This window comes from Lichenostomus cassidix, chromosome 1, assembly GCF_008360975.1.
Source record: "Lichenostomus cassidix isolate B80296 chromosome 1, HeHo_3.0, whole genome shotgun sequence".
NCBI classification, from domain to species: Eukaryota; Metazoa; Chordata; class Aves; order Passeriformes; family Meliphagidae; genus Lichenostomus; species Lichenostomus cassidix.
The window spans coordinates 98894764-98918949 of NC_139479.1; the positions used below are offsets into that span (position 1 = coordinate 98894764).

The 24186-nt window shown below is 62.7% G+C and overlaps 2 protein-coding genes across 3 annotated transcripts; one reads left to right on the top strand and one right to left on the bottom strand.

Annotated features, from left to right (window-relative positions):
• Window positions 1-475: 475 nt before the first annotated feature.
• On the top strand, window positions 476-16047 carry INPPL1 (inositol polyphosphate phosphatase like 1). Of its 2 annotated transcripts, XM_085073872.1 has the most exons (28): window positions 477-693; window positions 4906-4969; window positions 5673-5823; window positions 5909-6029; window positions 6106-6243; window positions 6326-6416; window positions 6640-6729; window positions 7079-7177; window positions 7362-7512; window positions 7730-7836; window positions 8108-8210; window positions 8281-8477; window positions 8797-8914; window positions 9456-9552; window positions 9639-9777; window positions 9855-9954; window positions 10033-10121; window positions 10202-10283; window positions 10377-10466; window positions 10578-10691; window positions 10803-10891; window positions 10990-11077; window positions 11159-11314; window positions 11385-11469; window positions 11862-12011; window positions 12083-12818; window positions 12924-13042; window positions 13516-16047. In XM_085073872.1, exons 1-28 carry the CDS (start codon window positions 521-523, stop codon window positions 13604-13606), a joined length of 3828 nt encoding a protein of 1275 aa, XP_084929998.1. In that variant the 5' UTR covers window positions 477-520; the 3' UTR covers window positions 13607-16047. The 2 variants fall into 2 exon arrangements, with proteins under 2 accessions (XP_084929989.1, XP_084929998.1); XM_085073863.1 differs by having other exon boundaries at window positions 476-693; window positions 12083-13042.
• Window positions 16048-16706: 659 nt separating this feature from the next.
• Window positions 16707-20846, bottom strand: PHOX2A (paired like homeobox 2A). The gene is made up of 3 exons (XM_085073935.1): window positions 20598-20846; window positions 18486-18673; window positions 16707-17533 (listed from the first exon to the last, which is right to left on the bottom strand). Exons 1-3 carry the CDS (start codon window positions 20803-20805, stop codon window positions 17105-17107), a joined length of 825 nt encoding a protein of 274 aa, XP_084930061.1. The 5' UTR covers window positions 20806-20846; the 3' UTR covers window positions 16707-17104.
• Window positions 20847-24186: the final 3340 nt, after the last annotated feature.

Below are 24186 nucleotides of genomic sequence, written 5' to 3' on the forward strand. Positions count from 1 at the left end.
ATCATCTCTCCAGTGCTTTCCCCTCGGTGGTCCCCATCCCGCCCCCTGCTCCCCGCCCCTCGGTGCCGCTGCCCCTCGATCGGATCCCCCAATGCCCCCTGAACATCTCACTCACGGGATCTGCCCCGGTGCCCCGGCCCGGTGCCTCTCGCGGTGCGCCCCCCAGGACCCCACCAGTGCTCCCCCGTTACCTTACTGGTGCTCCCCCAAGCTCCCCCCTTCTCTTCGCCCAGGAGCCCCGGCGCGTCCCCTTCGGTGCCACCCTCGACCCTCGCGGGTCCCCTCCCGCGATCGCCCCCCCGGTGGCCACCCCCGGATCTCTCCCGGTGCCCCTCCCGGGGACCTCGTAGGTTCCCCCCCCCCCAGGGTTCCCCGGTGCCCCCGCGCCCCCGAAGCTCCCCCCGTCGCCTGGATGTCCCCGTCCCCCCACCTCTCCCCGCCCCCCCGCCCCGGTGCCCGCCCCCCAGCTCCCCCCTCCCCCTCAGAGCGCGGTCCCGCGGCGCGGCCCCGGCGGCGGAGCATGGCGGGCGCGGGGGGCGCGGGAGGGGCGGCCCCGGTGCCGGTGCCCCTCTGGTACCACCGGGACCTGAGCCGGGCGGCGGCCGAGGAGCAGCTGGCGCGGGCCGGGCGGGACGGCAGCTTCCTGGTGCGGGACAGCGAGAGCGTGGCGGGGGCCTACGCGCTCTGCCTGCTGTGAGTGGGGTACGGGCGGGGAGGTGCCGGGGGGCCACCCACGAGGTACCGGGGGGCATAGGGGGAGATCCGGGAGCAGCCACCGGGTGTAACTGGATGGGGGGCACTGGGAGGGGACCGGTGTGGGGCCGGGGAAGCCGCGGAGGTACGGGCAGGGTGTCGGGGAGAGGACTGGGGGTGACCCTGGGGGAGCAGCGGCGGGGAGCTTGGGAGAGCACCGGTGAGGTACCGCCGGAACTTTGGGGGGAATCCCGGCAGAAGCACGGGGCGGGGGCACCGGGGGAGATCCGGGCGTAGGAGTGGAATGTTCATGGGCGCACCGGAGAGGCCTCGGGGGTGGTCCGAGGAGAGCAGAGGGTCGGGAAGAGAACGGGGGTGGATCCTGGGCGAGCAGCGGGGAGGATTTGGGGGAGCACCGCGAGGTACCAGGGGAACGCTGGGGCGTCCTGGCGGGAGGGTGTCCCTGCAGGGATTCAGGGGAGCACCACCGGCGGGAGGGCCGGGAAGAACGGTGGGAGAGGAACCGAGGGCGGGGGGGCACGAAGGAAGCACTGGCAGGGGGAGCAGTGGGAATCGCTGGAAGGGATCCAGGGGAGCCTGTAGGGAGCACCGGGGGGCGGCACCAACACCAAGAGGGCAGCAGGCAGAGGGGGAGACCCACCTGGGGGGACACATCAGACATGGGGGTCACCAGTACTGTGGGGGTTGCTAGGAATTTGGGGAACTGGGCACAGGATGACTGGGACAGCTGTGGTCAGTGGGTGCTGGGGAGGCACAGACACGAGGAGACCTAGGGGTTCAGAGGGACACTTCTGGGACACAGGGCACCAGTGGAATGGCACCTGCTCTGGCCTGCATGTCCCAGGGGACCAGACACCAGCAGACAGGGTGACACTGGAGAGACTGGGGGTCCCATGGCACTGGGGAGACATTGTGCTGGCTCCAGGAGGGCTGTGACACCCACCCTTGCTACCATGAGGGTCTATGAGATGGGGGGCCTGGCCCCTACCCCACTCTTTTGGGGTCCCTAAGCCTACCCATGGCACTGGGGGTCCCCAGTTCCTGCCCTCTTGTCTGGGGGTCCCCACCCTGGGGAGGGGGGACAGCTCTGTGCCCTTGAGTTGTACCATGTGACTCCATGGCTCCCAGCTTGTGCTAGGTCATGGGTGAGTGCTGACAGCCCTGGGGGGTCCTGAAATGCCTTTGTCTGGTGGCATGCCACAGCACCCCACCATACCCACGGCCTCTGGCACTTTGCTGTGGTGGTGATGTTCCATGTGCTATGGTGCTCCTGGGAAGCTCCCGGGGCATGCCACTGGCTCTGCTCGAGGCTAGCTACCTGTGCCAGCACCTGGACCTTGATGTAGTTGTGGAGCAGTGGTGAGGGCACCTCAACTCAAAGCTTTTCTGTGCCCTGAAAGCCTGTGGGAGAACCAGGAGTGCACTCTGAGCCGGCCTGCCCTGGCCTGGGGCTGCTGTATGCTGGTGCCACGTGCAGGTGCCAGGCATGCAGCCTCCGTGGTGGCGTGGTTGTCCTGTCCCGTGGACAGTGGCGAATGCAGTTTCCCAGCCATGTGGGCACGGTGTAGCTCTGGACACTGGCTCCCCACCACAAAGCTGAGTTGGCGACCAGCACTGGGCCATGGCACAGGGAGAGCACGCTATTTTGGCATCTGATGGTGCTGCGGGGCTGGGGGGCAACGTAGCACCAGTATGGGTTACAGGGGCTGCAGACAGCATTGTGGTGCAGGTGCTTGCGTAAGGGGTGTCTCTCACATCTCTCACTGCCTGGTGAAGAGGCTGTGGGTGCCACATGGATGGGCTGTGGGATGGGAGCATGCAGCATGGCAAAGCTTATCATGGAGATGCCAAGTTGGGAGGTTGCACTCCAATAAGGACCGTTGGGAGTCCCTGGTGCTGTGATCTCACCAGGCACCCCCATTGCCAGCAAGTGGGTGGACAGGGCTGTGGGGCCATTGGCCCTGTCTATTGCCGGGCCCTAAAAATAGCCACAGGGTCAGGAGGAGGAAAGGGAACTGCAGCGGGATCCTGGCAGTGTCGGCTTCCTTTAACCCTCCTGCCGGTGCGCCATGGCCTCACCAGCCTGGATGTGGCACACCGGGATATCTCACCCTGTTCTCGCCATGGCATACTGGGGCATCTCACCATGGCACACCAGGGTGTCACTCTTGTGGCCTCGCTGTGATATTGGAGCATCACTGGAACCCACAGGGCTGGCACATGGCAGTGGCAAAGTAGGGTGTGCTGGCATTGCCAGTTGGTGAGCAGTGCCAGCAGGGACGGTCCTGGTGTGGTATCCCACAGGAGCGTGGGGGCTTGGAGCCTCCATCCGGGCTTGCCGCCAGGTCATGGGGACACCAGTGCCAGGGTGGTGCCAGTGGGTGCACAGTGTCCCCCTCACCACCCTGCTTTTGCTGGAGTAGGGTGGTGGGTGCCCCTCTGTGCGCCGTGGGGCAGTGGGGATATGGGAGTGCCTGCTGTGCTGGCAGGGCCGTGGCAGGGTGCTGGCTGCGCGTCAGGGCAGACAGGGGAGTCCCGGTGCTCCTGCATAAAGGCTCTTTGTGCCCAAGCCTGGTGCTCTCTGCCCCCCCCCCCCCGTCATTGCTCACCAAAATAGCAGCCGCTAGCAGTGCAGGACTGGGCAGCCAGGGGGGCCCTGCAGTCCCTCTCCCCTGTACCACCCACCCCCTGTGCTGGCTGTCCCTCCAGCCCCCCGTTGGTTATCCACAGAGAACCCGTTGTCCTGCCCCACAGCTGAGGTTCCTCCTAGGGGTCCTGCTCCTTTCCCCTCAAATTTGGAGTTCTACATACTGGTTATGTGCTAGGGTTCCTCTTGCACCCCCCCCATCACACCCCCACGGGTGTTCCTGCTGTGGAGACCCCAACTGTGCATTAGGACTTCCCGCAGAGATGCATTCTGCTCCCCTCATTGGGAGGCATGTCTTTGTGCACCCCCATCCCACCAGCTGGGATTCTCCCACGGACTCCTTTGAGCTGGGAACCCCTGATCCCTTCACCCACTCTAGCAAGGTTTTCCATACAGCCCCCCTATAGTGGATTCTCATTCAGCCCCCCCCTACCACTTGGAAGGTCCCCCATGCCCCCCCCCATGACCCCTGATTGGGCATTGGGGCACTCGGGAAGACCCCAAGGGTGCTGTGGTAGGTTGTACCTCCAGGGGAGGGAGGAGAAATGGTGTACCTGGCACTGCAGGGAGTGTGTTGGCACTAGACCTGGTGCTGTGGGGTGGCATCAGGGTAACCAGCACTGTGGGGTGACACCAGGGGACCCCTGACACTGTGCAGTGGTACATGGGGGCATAGCACCCCATCCAGGGACACAGCACAGTGTAGGGGGGGATGGATGCTGCCTCGTCCCAGTCCTCCAGCCCTGTGTTGAGGTGCCACCAGGGCAGGGGGCACAGTCACTGAGTGGACCAGTGGCCCTGGTGTGGTGACAGCTGCCTCGATGGTGCCCTCTGTGGCCAGAGGCCAGCCCAGGAGCCACTGTCCCTGCTGACAGCACTGGAGTGAGGAGATCTGGCAGTGCTGGGGCTTCCTGTCTCCTGAAGTCCCTGACATGGGGAGGGGACACCCCTGGGGTTTCAGTCCTGCTCCTTGAACCCACTGATGTTGTCACCCCATCTCTTAGCGTTGCCTGTCACCCCCTGCCCTGGGATCACGTCCCTGGTTCCTGTCAGCTTCCACTGGAAAATAAATTGTTTCCTGGCGTCCTGGCTGCCAGCTCTTGCCTGTTTCTGCCAGCTCCTGCCTGCGCCTGCCAGCTCCTGCCTGTGCTGTGGGCCGGGGACACTGCCTCTGGCACAGACAGGCAGTGCGGCTGGGACAGCAGCACTGCCAAGGACATAGTGGCGTTGATTGTGGGGTCGGAGCAAGCAGGGGAGTCACTCTGGGACTCCCAGCACCCATCCTGCAAGCATTTTCCCATGTGTTTTCAATGGGTTTCCCTGTCAGCTCATTGCATGCTGTGGAGAATAGTGGTGTTGGATCTCCTCACTCCAATACCACTATGTGGTATTGTGGGTGCTGGTGAAGTAGGGGTCTGGCTGGACAAGACCTGGACATCTGGTCATCCTACTGGACATCCATTCGGGGCTGGTGGGGGCCGTGCAGGCAGGTGGGGGGATGCCACCCAACCTCCAGCACCCTGATGCCCTCCTTGCTGCTACAGGTTCCAGAAACACGTCCACACCTACCGCATCCTGCCGGACGAGGAGGATTTCCTGGCTGTGCAGGTGGGCAGCGTGGGCATGGGACACCCTCTGGCTCATGGGCAGTGGGGAGTCTCCAGCTCAGCAGTGCTCGGTGGTGACCTCGTGCCGTGAGTTTGCCCATGTCTCTGGCTGTGCTGGGTTCAGCCGTGGCCCAGTGCCATGCGCGTGCCCGGCTGTGCCGGATGGCTTGGCTGTGCCTGTCTTGGCCGGCTGCAGCACCGGGTATTTTTAGAGCAACAGAACCCTCTTTGTGCTGGCCAGGCAAGCAGGAAAAGCTGCCCCTGGGAGGGAGGAGGCCGAGGGATGGCTGCTGCCTGCACCCTGCCAGCCCACCTACCAGCCCCGCAGATGGCACCATGGCACTGTGATGTTGCACTGGGCCCTGCTCCCCACCATGGGGTTGTGGGGTCATTTCCCCATTCACCATGGGGGTCCCTGCATGGAGAGGTTCCTGCATAGTGGCATCTCTGCATGGGAGGATCCCTGCATGGGAATCTCTGCATGAGGGGGTCCCTACATGGTGATATCCCTGCCTGGGGACATCCCATCATGGGTGTCCCTGCATTATGGCTGCATTCCTGCCTGGAGGGATCCCTGCCTGGGGGTCCCTGCATGGTGGCATTCCTGCATGGTGGGTTCCCTGCTTGGTGGTGTCTCCACCTGGGGAGGTCTGGTGATGCTGGCTGCAGGCGTTGATGGCCCCGCTGTCCCCATGTCCCCACAGACATCACAGGGGGTGCAGGTGCGGCGCTTCAAGACGCTCAGCGAGCTGATTGCCCTGTACCTGCAACCCAACCAGGGGCTGGTCTGCACCCTGCTCTTCCCTGTCGAGAGGGAGAAAGAGAAGGAGACCGTAGAGGACAGGGACTACTCTGGTATGGCAGGGTGACATGGGTGGGTGAAAAGGGTCCTGAGACTCCTGGGGTGGCGGTGACTGCCCCCCTCATTGCCCCATTGCAGATGGAGAGGATGAGAAGCCACCACTGCCACCACGCTCTGGCTCTACCAGCTTCTTTGGCACCTCGGCGGGGCTCAGCCCCACCGGCCTGGGACCAGCTTTGCCAGAGGGGCCGGTGGAAAGGTGAGGGTCTCCCTGTCCACTGTCTGTCCCTCCTCCTCCCTGCTGGCTCTTCACCAGCTGGGTGCTCTCCCTGCAGCACCAATGGGCTCAGCAGCATCTCCCATGAGTATCTGAAGGGTAGCTACACCCTAGACCTGGAGGCAGTGAGGGGAGGGGCCAACAGTCTCCCCCACCTCAACAAGACCCTTGTCACTTCCTGCAAACGGCTGCACAGGTGGGTGCTGGATGTTGGGACAGATGGACAGATGGAGGGATTTCTATGCCACCCACTGAGCCAGCTCCTCTTGCCCCTCCAGTGAGGTGGACAAGGTGCTGGCAGGGGTGGAGATCCTCTCCAAGGTATTTGACCAGCAGAGCTCCCCCATGGTATCCAAGATCCTGCAGCAGGTGAGGGGAATATGGGGGCACAGCAGTGGCAACGCCCCACCATGGACCATGTCCACAGACCCCACCATGGTAACATCCATGGTGGGAAAGCCTGTGGAGAAACACCGACCATCCTGCCCCATCCCAGGGTGCTGGTGGGCCTTACCACTCAGGGTGGGGGGAGGCTCTGGGGTGGGTCTGGGAGTCACATCCTGGTGCTGGGGTGACCTCCTGGGGGTTCCAGACAGCAGGACAGAGCGGAGAGCAGGAGCTGGAGAGCCTGGTGCTGAAACTCTCTGTGCTGAAAGATTTCCTGTCATCCATCGAGAAGAAGGTGAGGCTGGGGATGCAGGGGTGGATGTCCTGATGGGAGTGTCCTGAGAGATCTGGGTGAACTAGAGGGACTGTGGAGCTGAGGGCACTGGTGGGACGGGGGCAGCTGACGCGGATTGCTGGGCTGGTGGAGCTGGGAGGCTGGGGAGCTGGGGGTGGGCTTTTGGGATTGAGGCACCAGTGGGACTGGGGAGGGCCAGTGGAGGTGACACTGGTAGGGCTGAGGGGGCTGGTCGGGCCTTGTCGACTGCAAGGACTGGTGGGGCTTGGAACACTGGTGGATCCGGAGGGGTTGATGGAGCTGGGGGGACTGGTGGGCTCTTGGATGACCCTGCTGGGGTTTCTGGCAGGCATTGAAGGCCCTGCAGGAGATGAGCTCGGCCACCCCAGCCACCTCCCCCCAGCCCCTCTCCCACAAGGCCAAGAGTATCCCAGTGCAGACCTTCGAGGTGAGCCCTACCCTACCCTCTGCCCTGCCCAGTTTCGAGTTTTGAGGTGGTTTCAGCATCAACTGAGTGGCTTTGGTGTGACACTGAGGGCACAGACCCCTAGGTGTCTCTGGGAGAGGCTAGATGCCAGATTGGGTGCTAGGGTGTTCCCTGTGTCCTCCCTCATTCCAGTGTCCCCTCGCAGGTGAAGCTGGATATCACCCTGGGGGACCTGACCAAGATCGGGAAGTCACAGAAGTACACGCTGAGTGTGGATGTGGAGGGAGGGAAGCTGGTGGTGCTGAAGAAGCAGAAGGACTCCCAGGAGGACTGGAACACTTTCACCCATGACAAGAGTGAGTGGGGAGGTATCCAGGGTGCCCCAGCACTCATGGGACTGCCTTTGCACTGGGGAGCATACCTATGGGGCTCAGTGGTGGGCTGGAAGTGGTGGGGTTTCCTCATACCAGGGGTGTCCTCATCCTGGGAGTCCCCCAAAGCATGGACCAAGGGGGGGGTTCCAGCACCCAGCTGGCACCCAGCACCCTCCCAGCTCTCATCGCTCCTCCCCAGTCCGGCAGCTGATCAAGTCACAGCGGGTGCAGAACAAACTGGGCATCGTTTTTGAGAAGGAAAAGGATAAAACGCAACGGAAAGACTTTGTTTTCGTCAGTGCCCGGGTGGGTGATGCTCAGCTGGGGGCGTGGGAGGACAAGGGGTCATGAAGACATCGTGAAGACACCCATGAGGGATGGGGTGGGGCAGGATTTAACCTCTGGGTCCTGGTAGGGCTTGGGGATTGGTGCTGGGTACTGATGCCTGATGGCTGGGTGATGTCCCTGTGGCAGTCCCCTATGCCCAGAAGGTGCCAAGTTTGGCTAAGCCAACGCAGGGGAGCTAGAGAGGGTTGTGGGGAGCCCCTCTGCCCCCCCTCACTGCCCCCTCCTGCAGAAGCGTGAGGCTTTCTGCCAGCTCCTGCAGCTGATGAAGAACAAGCATTCTCACCAGGATGAGCCTGACATGATCTCCATCTTCATTGGCACCTGGAACATGGGTGAGTGGGCCGGGGGCAGCCGTGGTGGGGTGTCAAGGGGTTCCCCCTAACTCTGCTGTCTCCCCTGCAGGCAGCGTTCCCCCCCCGAAGAACATCAACTCGTGGTTCACCTCCAAGGGGTTGGGCAAGACCCTGGATGAGGTGACGATGGCCATCCCTCATGACATCTACGTCTTCGGCACCCAGGAAAATTCCCTGGGAGATAAGGAGTGGGTGGACTTTCTGCGCACTGTTCTCAAGGACTTCACAGAGGTTGAGTACCGCCCGGTAAGACCCAGGGGGTCCAGGGGATCCTGGGGACTGTGGGCTGCAGGTACTGGTGGGTGGTGGAGGTGTGTGATGCTCAGTGTCCCGGGGGTGTTTGTGCTCTGGCTCTGTGACAGTGGCTGTTCAGGGGTGCTCTCATGGTGCTGGGTGGCTGTGGATACTGATTGATGGTGGTGGGATTCCCTGGGAACAGCCCTTGGAGGGAGAGGCTGGTATGAAGCAGTAATGAGGATCCCCTGTGGATGCACCAGAGAGGCCCCCATGGCCCCGGGGGCCGCAATGCATGTTGGCAGGGGGCTGAGGGTGCTGGGGCCCACAGGTGGCCATGCAGTCCCTGTGGAACATCAAGGTGGTGGTGCTGGTGAAGCCAGAGCACGAAAACCGCATCAGCCACGTCAGCACCTCCAGTGTCAAGACAGGGATCGCCAACACCCTGGGTAGGAGCACAGCAGGGCATGGGGGGGACATAGGGGGTGTGCACTGCAGTGGGAGGGTCCTGGGGCATCTGCATTGCAGGGGGTGGTCCTGTTATTGCATGTGTTGCTTGAGGAGGAGTCTCAGCATGTGTACCTTGCATGATGAGTCCTGGTATGTGTGCATTGCATGGGGAGGGGTCCCAGTGTGCGTGTCCTGACGTGTGTTGCACACGGAGGGGTCCCAGAGCACGTGTGTGGCATGAGGAAGGGTCTCTGTGTATGTGTTTCGCGAGAAGGGCTTTGTGTGCAGTGCACGGAGAAGGCTCTGGGAATGTTTGCATTGCATGAGGAGGCTCTGGACCAGTGTGCTTTGCACGAGGGGGCTCTTGGGGGGCGTATTTCATGAGAAGGGGTCTGGGTGTATGCCTGGCTGCACATGCCCATGCCGGCTGGCTGGGTGGGGACTGTGCCCCATCACCGTGACCTAGGGCCACCTGGGTGCCCACCCCCTAGGTAGGGTCAGTGGTGCCTGATCCCATCCCATGTCCCCATGCCTTCACAGGGAACAAGGGTGCTGTGGGTGTCTCCTTCATGTTCAATGGCACCTCCTTTGGCTTTGTCAACTGCCACCTTACCTCTGGCAACGAGAAGACAGCACGGTGAGCATCCCCACCCTGGGCTGGTAGGCGACTGTTCCCCCTGCCCCCATGTCTTTGATACCTTGTCCCCATGTCCCCTGCTTCAGGAGGAACCAGAACTACCTAGACATCTTGCGCCTGCTCTCACTGGGGGATAAGCAGCTGAGCTCCTTTGACATTTCCCTTCGCTTCACCCACCTCTTCTGGTTTGGGGACCTCAATTACCGCCTGGACATGGACATCCAGGTCAGGGGAAGGGGGTGGGGTGTGGGGGTGTCAGGGTCCTGCCCCCCAGCCCAGTGCCAGCTCCTTTGTCCGCGCAGGAGATCCTGAACTACATCAGCCGCAAGGAGCTGGAGCCGCTGCTGAAGGTGGATCAGCTCAACCTGGAGAAGGAGAAGCACAAGGTGTTCCTGCGCTTTGGTAAGGACTGGGGGGCTCCGGGATGGTCTAGGGCTGCAGCCCCTGCTGTCGGACTGTCCTGACCCACTGCTCCTGCAGGTGAGGAGGAGATCACCTTTCCCCCAACCTACCGCTATGAGCGGGGCTCCCGGGACACCTACGTCTGGCACAAACAGAAACCCACGGGGGTAGGTACTGGGGCAGGAGGGAGTCAGGGGAGTGGAGGACACCCCAACCTGAATCCCCAGTCAATCCCCACCCCTGCCAGGTGCGTACCAATGTGCCATCCTGGTGTGACCGCATCCTCTGGAAGTCCTATCCCGAGACTCATGTCAACTGCAATGCTTATGGTGAGCCGTGTGACCACCCCCAGCACCCTCGTCCCTGTTCTTGGGACAGTCCCCCCTCCATCCTGACTGCTTCCCCATCCCCACTGGCTGTAGGGTGCACAGATGACATCGTCACCAGTGACCACTCGCCTGTCTTCGGCTCCTTCGAGGTGGGAGTGACATCCCAGTTTGTTTCCAAAAAAGGTGCCTGTGCCCAAAGGGATACCTCACTGTCCCCTGCCCCACTGTAGTCCCACCTCTCCCTCTAAATGGGAAAGTCCCAGGGAGATTCCAATGCCTTGCCTCTCCATGGAGGGCTCTCCAAGTCCTCAGAGCAGGCGTACATCGAGTTTGAGAGCATAGAGGCCATCGTAAAGACATCCAGCCGCACCAAGTTTTTCATCGAGTTCTATTCTACCTGCCTGGAAGGTGAGGGCTGGGATGGAAGTGGGGGGTCCCTAAGGGCTTGAGAGGAGTCCCAGGAAGCTCATGGGATCCTGGAGGCTGATGGGGTGGTGCCATGTCCTGTTACCACCACAGAGTTCAAGAAGAGCTTCGAGAATGACAGCCAGAGCAGTGACAACATCAACTTCCTTAAGGTGCAGTGGTCATCCCGGCAGCTGCCCACGGTGAGGAGGGGCTGGGGACTGACAGGGATTGGTGCTGGGGGGAGCTGCAGGCAGGCAGACTCCCACTCAGTTCCAGCACCCCATCCCCTCGGCCACAGCTGAAGCCCATCCTCTCCGAGATTGAGTACCTGCAGGACCAGCACCTCCTGCTCACTGTCAAATCCCTTGATGGTTACGAGTCCTACGGTGAGTGTCCACTCCAGCACTGCACCAGCACCACGTGTCCGTGGGGTGCAGACCCCCAACTTCCCCCACTGTCACCCCCAGGGGAGTGTGTCATTGCCCTGAAGTCGATGATCGGCAGCACAGCGCAGCAGTTCCTTACCTATCTGTCCCACCGTGGTGAGGAAACTGGCAACATCCGCGGCTCCATGAAGGTCCGGGTGCCCACGGAGCGCCTGGGCACCCGCGAGAGGCTCTATGGTGAGGATCCCTCACCCTGGGGGGGAAGGTGGGGACAGGACTTCACTGCTGAGCCCCTGTCCCCCGGCAGAGTGGATCAGCGTGGATAAGGACGAGACGACAGCCGGCAAAGGGAAAGTACCACTAGGTGCCAGGGCCACCCAGGACTATGCCAAGTATGGGGGACAGGGTTCGGTGGGGTGGGGGGTACCGGTTCCTGGGGGTCAGGAGGCCTCAGGGATTCACTTGAGCACAGGTAATGCTCAGAGCATCCCTCTGGGTTGGTGTGTGGGATGTGATGGTGGCAGTCCTGATGCTGGCTCTGTGCCATGCAGGGCAGGGATGGGGCTCTGAGCCTCCAAACGTGGTGCTGGCTATGTTTCGGTGGCTGAACCCCGTCCTGGAGGGCAGAGCCCCATCCTGAGGATCTGAGCCCTTACCTGGGCTGCTGTGACCCATCCTACGGGGTCTGAACCTTGTCCTGGGTGATCTGAGCCCTGTCCTGGGGGTCTGAACCTCACTGCAGAGGTTCAAGCCCCATGAGGCACCCAACACCTCCTGTTGCCAGGTCTGTGGGGCGGAAGCCCACCAGTGCTGAGCCCCCCACCACCATCCTGGTGAAGCTCCCAGAGGAGCCTGAGAAGAGCAGCACCACAGCAGCACCGCGGCCGCCCGCCCCACACCGTGGCACCGCCAGGGATGAGGGCACCCCGAGCCGGTGAGGGAATAAGGGGAGGGCTGGGGAGGGGGTGTACTCTGGGGGTGCCATGCTCACCCCTGTGCCTGCAGGTCCAAGGTGGAGGCAATGCCAGAGCTGTTGGGGGGTCCCCTGAAGAACAGCTTCAACAACCCGGCATACTACGTGCTGGAGGGGGTCCCCCACCAGCTGCTGGTGCCGGGGGACCCTGGCAAGCCACCCAAAGCCAAGGTGGCAGTGCCGGAGCGCCGCCGGTGCCCCTCAGCGTGCCGTGGTGGCGAGAGTGATGAGGAAGAGGACCTTGGCACCCTCAACCTGCCGCCACCGGATTTTCCCCCCCCACCACTGCCACGGGAGCTGGAGCTCCCCGCAAACACCTTCTTTGGCCCCCCCAAGGAGCTGCCAGTGTCCACTGGGTGTGAGGAACCCAAATCCCACCCTGCTGCCTTTGGCGAGGCTCCCCTGCCCAAGTTGCATCCCCGGCCTCCCTCAGCTGCCGGGGCTGGATTTGGGATAGAGGGTGCTGGTGGGACAGCAGTTACTGGGGGGCTGCCTGCAGCTGGGGGGCTGCCCACTTCCGGGGGGCTGCCTGCTGCCGGGGGGCTGCCGGGAGGGCTGCTGGATGACCGCTCCTGCTCGGTGCTGCAGATGGCCAAGACGCTGAGTGAGGTGGACTATGGGGGTGGGAAGGGGAGGGTGGTCCCTCCCCCACCGCTGCTGGCAAAGGGGGGGCTGCCTTCCCGCTGTCTGCACTCTGACTATGGCCGCCCCCTCGCCTTCCCTCCCCACTCCATCCAGGAGAGCATCCAGGAGGATCTGGCTGAGGAGGTGGGTGATGCAGGGTGCGTGGGGGTCAGCATGCTGAGGCTCCTCAGCGCCTCAGTCGGGGCTCCTTTTGGGGGGCCCCATGGTGCTGAGGCTGTTGGGATGCAGGTGCTGGGCCGTGGCGTGGGTGCTGTGCCTGGCGTGGGCGAGTGGCTGCGGGCACTGGGGCTGGAGCGGTACGAGGAGGGGCTGGTGCGCAATGGCTGGGATGACCTGGAGTTCCTCAGGTGAGCAGCCCCCCAAAACTGTGGGGAGGGATCCCCACCCACTCCCACCATTGGCCTGGCCAGCCCTAGTGGGTCCATGTCCTCCCCAGGGGTCACAGGGATGCCTGGGTTCTGGAGAGGTCCTTTGGGGTGCTGCCCTTGATGATTGTCACTGTCCCTGGGGGGTCCCCACTGCCCCCAAAGATTCTGTGCTGCCGGGGCAGGAGGGGGGCGCATTGGTCCCAGGTGTCCCTGCTGCTCCTAGGTGCCCCAGCTGCTCCCGAGGTGCCCTTTGCCTCTGGAGATCCCCACTGCCCCCCGAGGGTCACAAAACCCCACAGGAGGTATAGGATGGAGCCTGGTAGGCACACAGCAACCCGAATGGGGGCTCTAGCACCCCCAAGTGGGGACCCCACTTGGGCTGGGGTGCCCCCCCTGCAAGGCTGGGGAACCCCTCTGGGGCAGAGATACCCACATTTGTGCCTCATTCCCAGTGACATCACAGAGGAGGATCTGGAGGAGGCTGGAGTGCTGGAGCCTGGCCACAAACGTGTCCTTCTGGAGAGCCTCCAGCTCCGCAAGTAACTGCCACCGCACATCCAGCATCCCGTGCATCCCATGGCCCAGCATCCCAGATCCTGTGGCTGCACATCCTGCGTCCTGTGGCCCAGCATCCCAAATCCTGCAGCCATACATCCCAGATCTTGCAGTCGTGTGTCTGCAGCCCAGCATCCTGCATCCCACAGATGCACATTCTGGCTGTGCATTCTGCATCCTGCTGCCACGTACCCTGGACGCCATGGGCCAGCATCCTGCATCCTGCAGCTGAGTATCCCAGATCCTGTGGCCATGTGTCTGCAGCCCAGCGTCCTGTGGCCACATATCCTGGGTCCCATGGATGTGCATCCCAGATCCTGCAGCCCTGCATCCTGCAGCTGAGGATCTTTCATCCCACAGTCCTGCATCCTGTATCCATTCATCCCACCATCACCAGCAGCCGGTGGGAGCCCCAGGACCCCCACAGCCCACCCCCCACCCTGGATGTGGGGTAATGGGGTGGGAAGGGGGAGTGGGGGTCAGGGGGTAGTGGATCCTGGTCAGATAATTTCACATGAGGGTCTCTATGGGGTACCCTCACATTTAAGTTATTTTTTATTTATTGGGAGAAGGGATGGGGGAAGGGTTGACCCTGGCTCCCCCTATGGCCCCTCACAGCTAGGAGGAGGAGGAGGCTCCAAGCAAAGTTGTGTCTCAACCCAAGTGCCTTCATGATGCCTAGCCAGGGATGGGATGGGATAGACTGGGATGGGAGAGCTCAGCCAGCCCCCATAGACAACACCAGGCAGAGGTTAGGGTCCCCATCCCCACCTCTAAGGATCCTGTCCCCACCCTGAAGGCCTCATCCCTACTCTGAGGGTTCCTGTCCCCACCCCAGGGCACCCATCCCCCCACAAGGGTCCCTGGCCCCAGCATGGATGTCCCATTCCTACTCTGGGCGATCTCTATCTTCACCCAGGGGGTGCCTGTCACTATCCCTGGGGGTCCCACCCCTGTCCCAACTCCAGAAGATCCTGTCCCCACCCCCAGCCAGGGATTCTACCCCCACCCTGATGATCCCCATCCCTGCCCTGGATGTGCTGTCCCCATCCTTGGGGATTCCTGTCCTCACCCCGTGGGTCCCTGTCCCTGTCTCTGGGGGTTCCTTCCTCACCATGGGGGTCCTGTCCCCACCCCAATCCCCAGGGGTCCCACGCCCCCCCTTGAAGGTCTGTCCCACACAGAGGTTCCATCTCCAGGGATCCTATTCTCCTTATTCTGGGGATTCCATGCCCACCTAAGTGCGTACTGTCTCCATCCCCAGGCTCCCTGTCCCCCCCACGGGGGTCCCATTCCCACGTTGGGGGGGGTCCCCATTCCCACCCTGGGAGTGCTTGTCCCCGTGCTAGAAGTCCCATCCCCAGGCCGGGAATCCTGCTGCAGCAGAGCCAGATCAGTGCCTTCCCCCAGAGCCCACCCCACACCATCCGTGCCTCCGGGGCATACCCCCCACTCCCACCCAGTTTGCCCATGAGGTACTTGCTGGGTCCGTCCCCCGCCGGGGGTTTGTGTTGCCCTTGGGGACAGTGGGGCTGGCAGCCGGGTCCCCTTGTGGGTGCTCAGCCCCCAACCTTGCCAAGTATCCTTCTGGGGGGGCCCCAGGGTGGGGGTCCCCATGACAGGGGTCCCTTCACCATACCTTCTCCACTGGGATGATCCCCCCAGACTCTCCCTATCCCCAGGGGGGAGGGGGGTGATGCTATCCCCAGACCCCCCCATCGCCCCACTCCGGCTGAGATGAAGGATGAGCCAGGCACCCCTGGCATCCCCCCTCTGTTTATTACTGGGGTGTTTGGTGTGTGCTTCCCCCCACTAAACTCCCATCTTGTCTTGCCCTGTTTGGAGGTTTTTTGGTAAATCTGAAGTGATTTTTGTCATGTTTCATGCAATGGGTGTGGTGGAGCTCTCAGTATGGGGAGGGGGTGAAGGGTCTGGGGAGGGGGGCAAGATGGGGAATCAAGGTGAGGAAATGGATTCCAGCATGATCTGTGACCTCCGAGCTGGCTCTACTGGTCCCAGCAAGGTGGGGCCGGGTCCCTTGCCCCCTTCTTGCCCACCTTGGGTACCTCAGACCACTCCCCTAACAGCCTGATGTGCTCCTTGTCACCATCGCAATGACCCCGAGACCTTCTTTTTTGTCACCGCTCCCAGAGGGTCCCTAGACGCAGAGAGGGCTGTTTGGGGCACCCCTTTCCTTGTCCCACATGAGGGGACCTCCCATGGGTTGCCCCCTCAGCTTCCTGCAGCTGCTTGGGGTCTTTGAGGGGGGCATGCAAAAGAAACCCTAAGATGCTGGGTCTGTGGCATCACGTGGGGGATTTGGGGGTGGGGGCTATGCAGCCCCCCCACCCCTGCAGACCTTGATGGGGGTGGGGTGCAGCAAGGGCTGAGGGCCAGCAGCAGCATCAATAAATTAAGTTTTATTTGGATTAGTGGCATTTGCAAACATGAGTAATAAATTACAGAATGGTTAAAAAACAAAAAAAAAAGTGGGGAACCCACCTCGGGGGGACTGGGAGGGAAACAGGGGGAACAGGGACACATGGACGGGCTGCCAGCATGCTCACCATGCCGTGGAGCCCACCACCATGGCAGCACCAGTACAGTGACTGGCTGGGCATGAGGGGCCCACCAGCACCCCACCCTCTGGGGACCCTTTGAGAGGTCATGGGGATGTGCAGGGGGGGTCCCAGCTGCACCCGTGCCAGCTCCAGCTGCTGCTGGCAAGGGGTCATGGCTACTCCGAGGCATCCTGCTGGCTGCTCCGGCGCGTCCATCCCACAACAGCCCCCTCAGGGGGGCCACCTCACCCCAGCAGTTCTGGTGCCCTGTTCCCGTTGGCAGTGCCCGCAGCAATGCAGGTGAATGCTGAACCTCCCAGCCCTGCGTTTACTCCCCAAAATCTTCGGGGGTGGGGGGGGAAGTCTTGTTCCTGCCAGGGTGCTGCTGGGGAGAAATCCATGTCAGCAGGCAGGATTTGGGGGTATCACCCCCTTCCCACAGCAAGGGGCATCTCCATGCTGGACTCCCCGGCACTGCCCACCCCGTGCCCCCAGAGCCCCCCCATAAAGTGCTTCCTCGCCCCCAGCCCAGCGGCACAGCCAATTGAGGGAGGGATCTCCTGGGGCGATGCTGGAGTACCCGCAGTGCTGTGGGGACTCCCAGATCTGCCCCCAACCCTGGAGTGCACCGGGAGCCCCCAAAACCGAAGGCTTTGCTAGGGGCACGCTTAGTGAGCATGGGGGTGGTGCCCCCCGCCTTGCACCCCCATGGTCCCGCAGCACCCGCGGGCGACGGTGGGAGCTGCCCCCAGCTCCGGGTCCGTCCCATCAGCGCAGGGTCCGGGAGGTGGCGGGGGGCGGTCCCTGCTCCGTCTCCCCGTTTGCTGAAGCATCGTGGCTGAGTCCATGGTGGGGGCTATGGGTGGAGGGTGCAGGGTGGGGGTCGAGAGGATTTGGGGGGCAGCCGGATCCGGTGATTCAGTGATCAGAAGAGGTTTGTCTTGATGCCATTTGGTTTCCGATGGAAGGAGGAGAGGACGCCAGAGAAGGGTCCCGGCACAGCCTCGGTGGGCTGCCAGGCCTTCAGCAAGTCGGCCGTGTTGGGGGCACCGCTGCCGCCCCCCACCCCTGCCCAGAGGGGTGCCTTGAGGGGCTGGGGGGCATGGCCGGGTCCCAGGGGTGCCCCCGCGCCAGGGCTGGGGCTCAGGCTGCCGCCGGGACTGCCGATGGCAGCAGCAGGCAGGGACGCCGTGCTGTCTGGAGTCGGGCTGCAATTGGATTCCTTGGATTCGTCGTCTTCTGAGGAGGAGCGCGCCTCCGACTTCTTCCCGGTGGTGCCGGTGCCACTGGCGCCCTTGGCATTGGCCGCACGCTCCTGCTTGCGGAATTTGGCTCGACGGTTCTGGAACCACACCTGGAGGGGATGGAGGGCATGGTAGCACCCCATGCCACCGTCCCTGGCGATTCGGGGAGCCCGTGGGTGCAAGCAGCCCTCCCAGGCTCCGGGGTGCCCCTCACAGCTCTCCATTCCCTCGGGGGAAGTGTTTTCCATATCACCGGAGAGATCCATGTATCCACAATAATGTGGATTGGTGAGGTTGACGCCAGGCGCTGGCGTGAGCTGCAGCGATGGCAGGGGAGGGAAATGGGAAGGGGGCATCTTCATGCTGCACCCACACCTGCATCTCGTGTGGCCAACGGCACAGCCTGCAACCCCCAGCTCCCCATGGTGCTGACAGTGGGGTCGGCTTCACTCACCATCTCCCCTGGGAGGAAGTGGGCCAGGGAGGGGACCCACCCCTGTGGGTCCCTACATTCCTATGGGGACAGCTGTTCTGACAAAGGGGATGTCTTCACCCACTGGGGGGGATCTGAAGCCACAATGGGGGTCTGCACTGGCACAGGGAGGATCCCACACAGAAGGACCCCACAAAGAGGGTTCTACATTGGCACAGGGGTGTTTGCATCCCCCAACGGAAATCTACACTGACACGGGGGGCATCTGCACCCACATAAGGGCCACTTTCTCTCCTCCATGGACTCTCACCAACCTCAAGGTGTTTGGGACTGGACTAAATCATTGGTAACAGTGACAGTGCTGCGGCATGAACTAATGCCCGCACTCCACTGGGAGCCAGTCTGAGCCCCGGGAGCGTCCCCAGGAGCTCCCAGCAGAGCGAGGCTGTGTCAGCAATCTGTCCCCTGACTGCGGTGGTGCCAAGGCAGAGTCCCTTTCTGTCCCCACTCCCAATGCAGAGAGCAGAGCGAAAGCGTCCCATGGTCAGGGTCCCTGCTCTGGCAGTATCAGAGCGCCCCACCTCCATCCCCAACACCCTCCGGCCCCCTCGGCCCTCCCCGGAGCTGACCTGCACCCGGGCCTCGGTGAGATCGATCTTGAGGGCCAGCTCCTCGCGGGTGTAGATGTCGGGGTAGTGGGTCTCGGCAAAGACCCTCTCCAGCTCCTTCAGCTGGGAGCTGGTGAATGTTGTGCGGATCCGCCGCTGCTTCCTCTTCTCGTTGATCCCCGACGGGTCCGAGAAGAATTTGTAGGGAACTGGGAGGGAAACGGGTGGTCAGTGCGGCCGATACAGTGGGAGGGCCGTGGTGGACACTGGGGGGACACTGGGCAGGGGGCATCAGGCAGGGATGGACCAGGACGGGATGGACCCGGAAGAAATGGACCGGGAAGGGATGCACCAGGCATGAGACACTAGCCAGGGATGGACTGGGCAGGGATGAATCGAACAGGGATGAACCGGGAAGGAATAGACCAGGAAGGGATGAATGGGAAGGAATGGACTGGGCAGGGGACACTGGCCACAGATAGATGAACCGGGTAAGATGAACTCAGCAGTAGTGAACTGGGAAGAAATGCACAAGGCAAGGATGGACTGAGCAGGGATGAACCGGGCAGGGATAAACCGGGAAGGGATGGACCACGCAGGGGACACTGGTCAGAGATAAATGAACCGGGAAGATGAACTGGGTAAGAGTGAAGTAGGTGCACCGGGAAGGGAAGGACGGGGCAGGGAATGACTGGGCAAGGGTAGACCGGGAAGAAATAGAACGGGAATAGATAAACGGGCAGGGGATGCACCGGGCAGAGGAGCCGGTCAAGAATGGATGAACCAGGAAGGACGAACGGGGCTGGGCTGAACTGAGAAGGGGAAGACAGGACAGGATGAATCAGGGAATGGACCGGGCACGATGAACCGGGAGGATGAACCAGGCAGGACTCGGCGGGCAGGGCAGGAAGGACGAGGGCAGGGATGGATGTCGGCCGCCGCTGCGCTCCCGGCCCCGTTCGTTCGCGGGACGAGGGGCCTCGGGGCAGGAACAGGGCTGGGGGGGGGAGATGCGGTGCCGGTGCGGATGGGGCGGCCGGTACCGATCGGCAGCTGCTTCGTTGTCGGCGCAACCACAGCCAGCGCGGTGGCAACGAATACGGAGCGGGGAGGGGGGTCCCAGCAGCGGGAACCATCCCCAGCCTCGTTCTGGGGCCATCACCACTCCAGGGATCCCCGGGGATCCTCGGCAGTGCTTGTGGGGGTTCATTCCCACCGGCCGAGGCGAGCGGAGAGACCCGGGACGGAGGGCGGTGGGGACAGAGCCAGGCAGAGTCAGCCTGGGCTGCGGGCACCGGCAGCACCGGGAACCGGCGGGACCTAGCACCAGCAGTGCCAGGAATCGATAGCACCGGGAATCGATGTCACGGGGAACTGACGGGACCGAGGACCGACTGCAGCGCTTACCGACGGCATCGAGCCTGACAGTGCCGAGCACCGGCGGCAATGGGAACGAGCAGCACCGGGCATCGGTGGCAGCTTGCACTGACGGTACCGGGAGCCGACACTACCGGGAATTTGCAGGAAGGGGTACTGGCAGCACCGGGAACAGACGGTTCCGGGAACCGGCGGCATCAAGAACTAACGGTGTTGGGCACTGGGACCACCGGGAACCGACGGTATCGGTCGCCAACAGTACCGGGAACCGATGGCTACGAATCCTGACAGTACCGGGCATCAGCGGCATCAGGAACTGGCAATAACGGGCACTGTCGACACCGGGAACCGACGGTATCGGGCACAGACAGCACCGAGCAGTTGACGGTTCTGGGCAACGACGGCACCGGGAAATGATGGGATCGGGCACCGGCGCTCCCAGGAACCGGCAGTAACGGGCACTGTCTGCATCGAGTCCTGACAGTACAGGGCAGCGGCGGCTCCGGGAACCGACAGTATCGGGCACCGACGGCATCGAGCACTGACGGTGCAGGACACCGACGGCTCCGGCAACCGATGGCACCGAGCCCTGACATCACCGGCAGCCGCCGGTCCCGAGCCCCGGCGGCCCCAGTCCCTGCCAGTTCCGATCCCTGACAGCCCCGACGGCGCGGCCGCTCCCTCACGCCCGTCCAGGGGCTGCTCGGGAGGAGTCCATGGTGGCTCCCGGAGGATGGAGGGGTCCCTCTCCCTTACCTGCCGAGTAGGGCGAGGGCTGGTGGTCGCGGAGGGCACCCAGCGCGCAGCTGGCGGAGGCGAGGGGGGCGCAGGCGGGCGCGGGCCCGAAGCCCCCCCGCATGGGGCTGTACTGGAAGGAGCCCGCCTGGCTGCAGGGGCTGAACTCGTAGCTCGCCTCCATGGCGGCCACGCAGGACTCGTAGGAGTTGAGGTAGGAGTAGTCCATGGCGAGCCCCGTGCGGCCCCGTCTGCCGCCCGCCGGTCCCCGCCGCCTCCTGCCCGCCGGGCCCCCGCCCGCCCCCTCCGCCGCCGCCCCGGCCCGTTAATATACCGGCGGGGGGAGCGTGGACAAAGGCTGCGCTTGCCGGGGGCTTTTGCATGACAATATCTCCCGGGGACGGCGGGAGCGGGCGGAGCCGACGCCCCCCCTCCCCGCAGCCCCCCGCCCCCCTTAACCCTTCGTGGGCTCACGCACCCCTCGCCTCGGGCCGACTCCGGCAGCCGCCACCTCGGGGCGGGGGCATGGAGCTGCCCCTGGGCACCCCCCGGAGCAGCACCCGGCAGAGCCCGTCTGGGACCAGCGCTCGGACCTTCCCCCGTGTCCCCATCCTTCTGTATCATCCCTGTCTCCAACGCCATCACCATCCTATCCCCATTTTCACCCCACGGCATCCCACGGCATCCCACAGCATCCCGTGGCATCCCGTGGCAACCCGTGGCATCCCGTGGCATCCCGTGGCATCCCATCCCATCCCATCCCATCCCATCCCATCCCATCCCATCCCATCCCATCCCATCCCCGTCCCGGTCCCGTCCCGGTCCCGTCCCGGTCCCCGTCCTATCCGCATCTTCATCCCTGTAGCCATGCCATGCCATGCCATGCCATGCCATGCCATGCCATGCCATGCCATGCCATGCCATGCCATGCCATGCCATGCCATGCCATGCCATGCCATGCCATTCCTCTGGGGCTGAGCATCTCAGGGGCAGGAGGGCAGCAACGCCACCATACCCCATCACTGGGTGCCCTCCACCGTCCCTGGGTGCATGGGGAGAGCAGGCGGCTTTGGAGGGGTGCTCAGTCCCACCCCTCTTTCCTCAGGGGGCTCTGGCCTTTGCAATTCCCCTCTCCAATTTTCAGCCCGGATGAATTTCAAAGCACCCCATCCCCCCACCCCCGTGCATGGACCAAGGCAAGAGCTTTCGCCTCTTTCAGCGGCAACAGAGGGGGATGTGGGGAGGGAGGATGGGGGGGATTTGGGGAGGATTTGGCGGGATTTGGGACATTTTCAAGACAAACACTTTCACTAAAGAGGATTTAAAAATCTAATTGTGCCCAATGAAGGGCTTTGGCCCCCCAGGGGGTCGGGGGGGAGACGGGGGTGGGGGGGAATGGACTCTGCTTGGGTCCTGTGGGATTGGTTCGAATCTGTCCTACCCCACGTCCTGCTTTATATCCAGCCCCGCATCCTGTCCCACCTCCTCCCCTATATTCTGTGCCATCTCCTGACCTGTGTCCTTCCCCGTTTCCTGCCCTGCATCCTGCCCTGTGTCTTGCCCTGTGTTTTGCCCCGTATCCGGTCTTGTGTCCTGCACCACATCTTGCTCCATCTCCTGCCCTGTCTCTTGGCCCATGCCCTGCCATCTGTCTTGCCCTATGCCCTGCCCATGCCCATCCTGCATTCTGCTCCACGTCTTAAGCCACAAAGCGTCCTGTTCCCTCCTGGACTCTGTTCCGTGGCAACAACCCCCACTGCCCCCGGCTGGGTCGTCTCTGTGTCCGCTCCCCCGCCCGAGCCCCCGGGCCCCCGGTGGGTGCTGCTGGTGCCCCCCCGCGCCCACCCCAGCTGCGCGGCCGAGCGGGCAGGTTGCTAAACAAGTTAATTCGATCAGGGCGTGGGGCTGGCGCGGAGCGAGGCCCTACTGTCGGGCTGCTGGAGCTGTGAAAAGTTAATTCAATTAAATTTTCCCTCTAAACTAATTAGGCAGCAATCTGCCACGCAAGGAGCTGCTGGTGCTACCCAGAGCCGGGGAGAGCCGGGAGGGCGAGGACGAGAGGGAGGTGTAGGGGGAGAGCAGATTTAGGGGAACACGGAGGGGAGTGAGATGGGGCGCAGTTGGGGTGTAGGGCCAGTGAGTTGTCCTGCATCCCCGCGGCTCCCGTGGGATGTTGATGTGGGTGATCCCTGCGGATTGTGGTAGATGAAGAGAGATGGGTGCTGGCAGCAGGGTGCTCAGCTGTCCCCAGTGCTGCCGAATGGGGAGGGGGTTGGAGGCTGATTGCCCCTGTTCCCAAAAGGGGACATTGGCAGCGGGAAGGGCTGGGCACAGTGCAGGAGACAGGGACAGGGACACCTGTTCCTCCATCTCATTGTGTGCTGGGGGCTATGTCCATGTGCCTGGGTGGGTTGGGGCTCTTCCAGAGCTGGTGGGGGGAGCTGATGGGACCCTCTCAAATGGGACCCCCTCTGATAGGGCCACTCTAAAGGGACTGGTCTGATGGGGGACTCCTTCCAATGGGACTCCTCAAATGGGATCTCCTCTGATGGGTGGACCCCCTGTGATGGAACCCCTCCAACAAGTCCCATGACGATTGGACCCTTTCTGATGGGAGTGCTCTGCAGGATCTCCTCTGGTCACACTCCAGATTCCCCCAGCTCTAGTCCCAGCTTGGTTGGGGTGGTAGCACCAACCTCATCATCTCCCTGTCTTCCACACTCTCCAGCCTTCATTGCCCCATGGAGTCCCCCAGATTATGTGCCAGTGGGTCCTGGTGGGTCCCCCAGTTCCACAGCTGCTCCCAATGGTGCCAGAGGCCTCTATCCACTGCCACATTGTTCCTGGGGACAAAGCTGGGGTGCTCCAGGGTGTTTGCAACACCCATGTTGGTGGCACCCTCTGCCCTGACTGGATCAGGAGCCAGCATGGGGTTAGGGTGCTGGGAATTGAATGTGTCCAGCACAGCCCACTGGTTCTTCCTCCAGATCCCATGCACCCAGGCACTCTTCCTGGCAGTGGGAGCCCATTTACCTGTGTTGGCACCAAGAAGACCATCTCAAAGGGTAAAGGAGTGCCATGTGGCTCCGGCTCCTGCCTGTGGGGCTACAATCCATGGGGCTGGCACAGCTTGGCATGGTGTGACGTGGCATGGTGGAGGGTGGCACAGTGTGGAACGGAACGGCATGGCATAGAACAGAATGATGTTACTTGGCATGCCATAGTGTGACCTGGCACAGCACAACATAGCACAATATGGCATGGCATAGTGTGGTGGCATTGCATGGTGTGACATGGCATGACCCAGCACAGCATGGCACACCTGTACCCCCGTGGACATCTGTACCCCCATGCACACCTGAGCACACACCCGAGGGCACACTCCAGAGAACAGCTGTACTCAGAGGTGCCCACCATGCACACATGTACCTTACACTTTTGTGCTCCCATGCACATGCATGCAGAACTCATTGCACACCTCAGCGCACACCTATGTGCATCTGTGGAAGTGAATCTGATCTTGAGAGGCTCCAGCAGAGCCTGGTGACACTCCCAAACCCTTCAGGGATGGGACCATGCTCCAGCCCCTGACATTAAGCCAAGGAAAAGC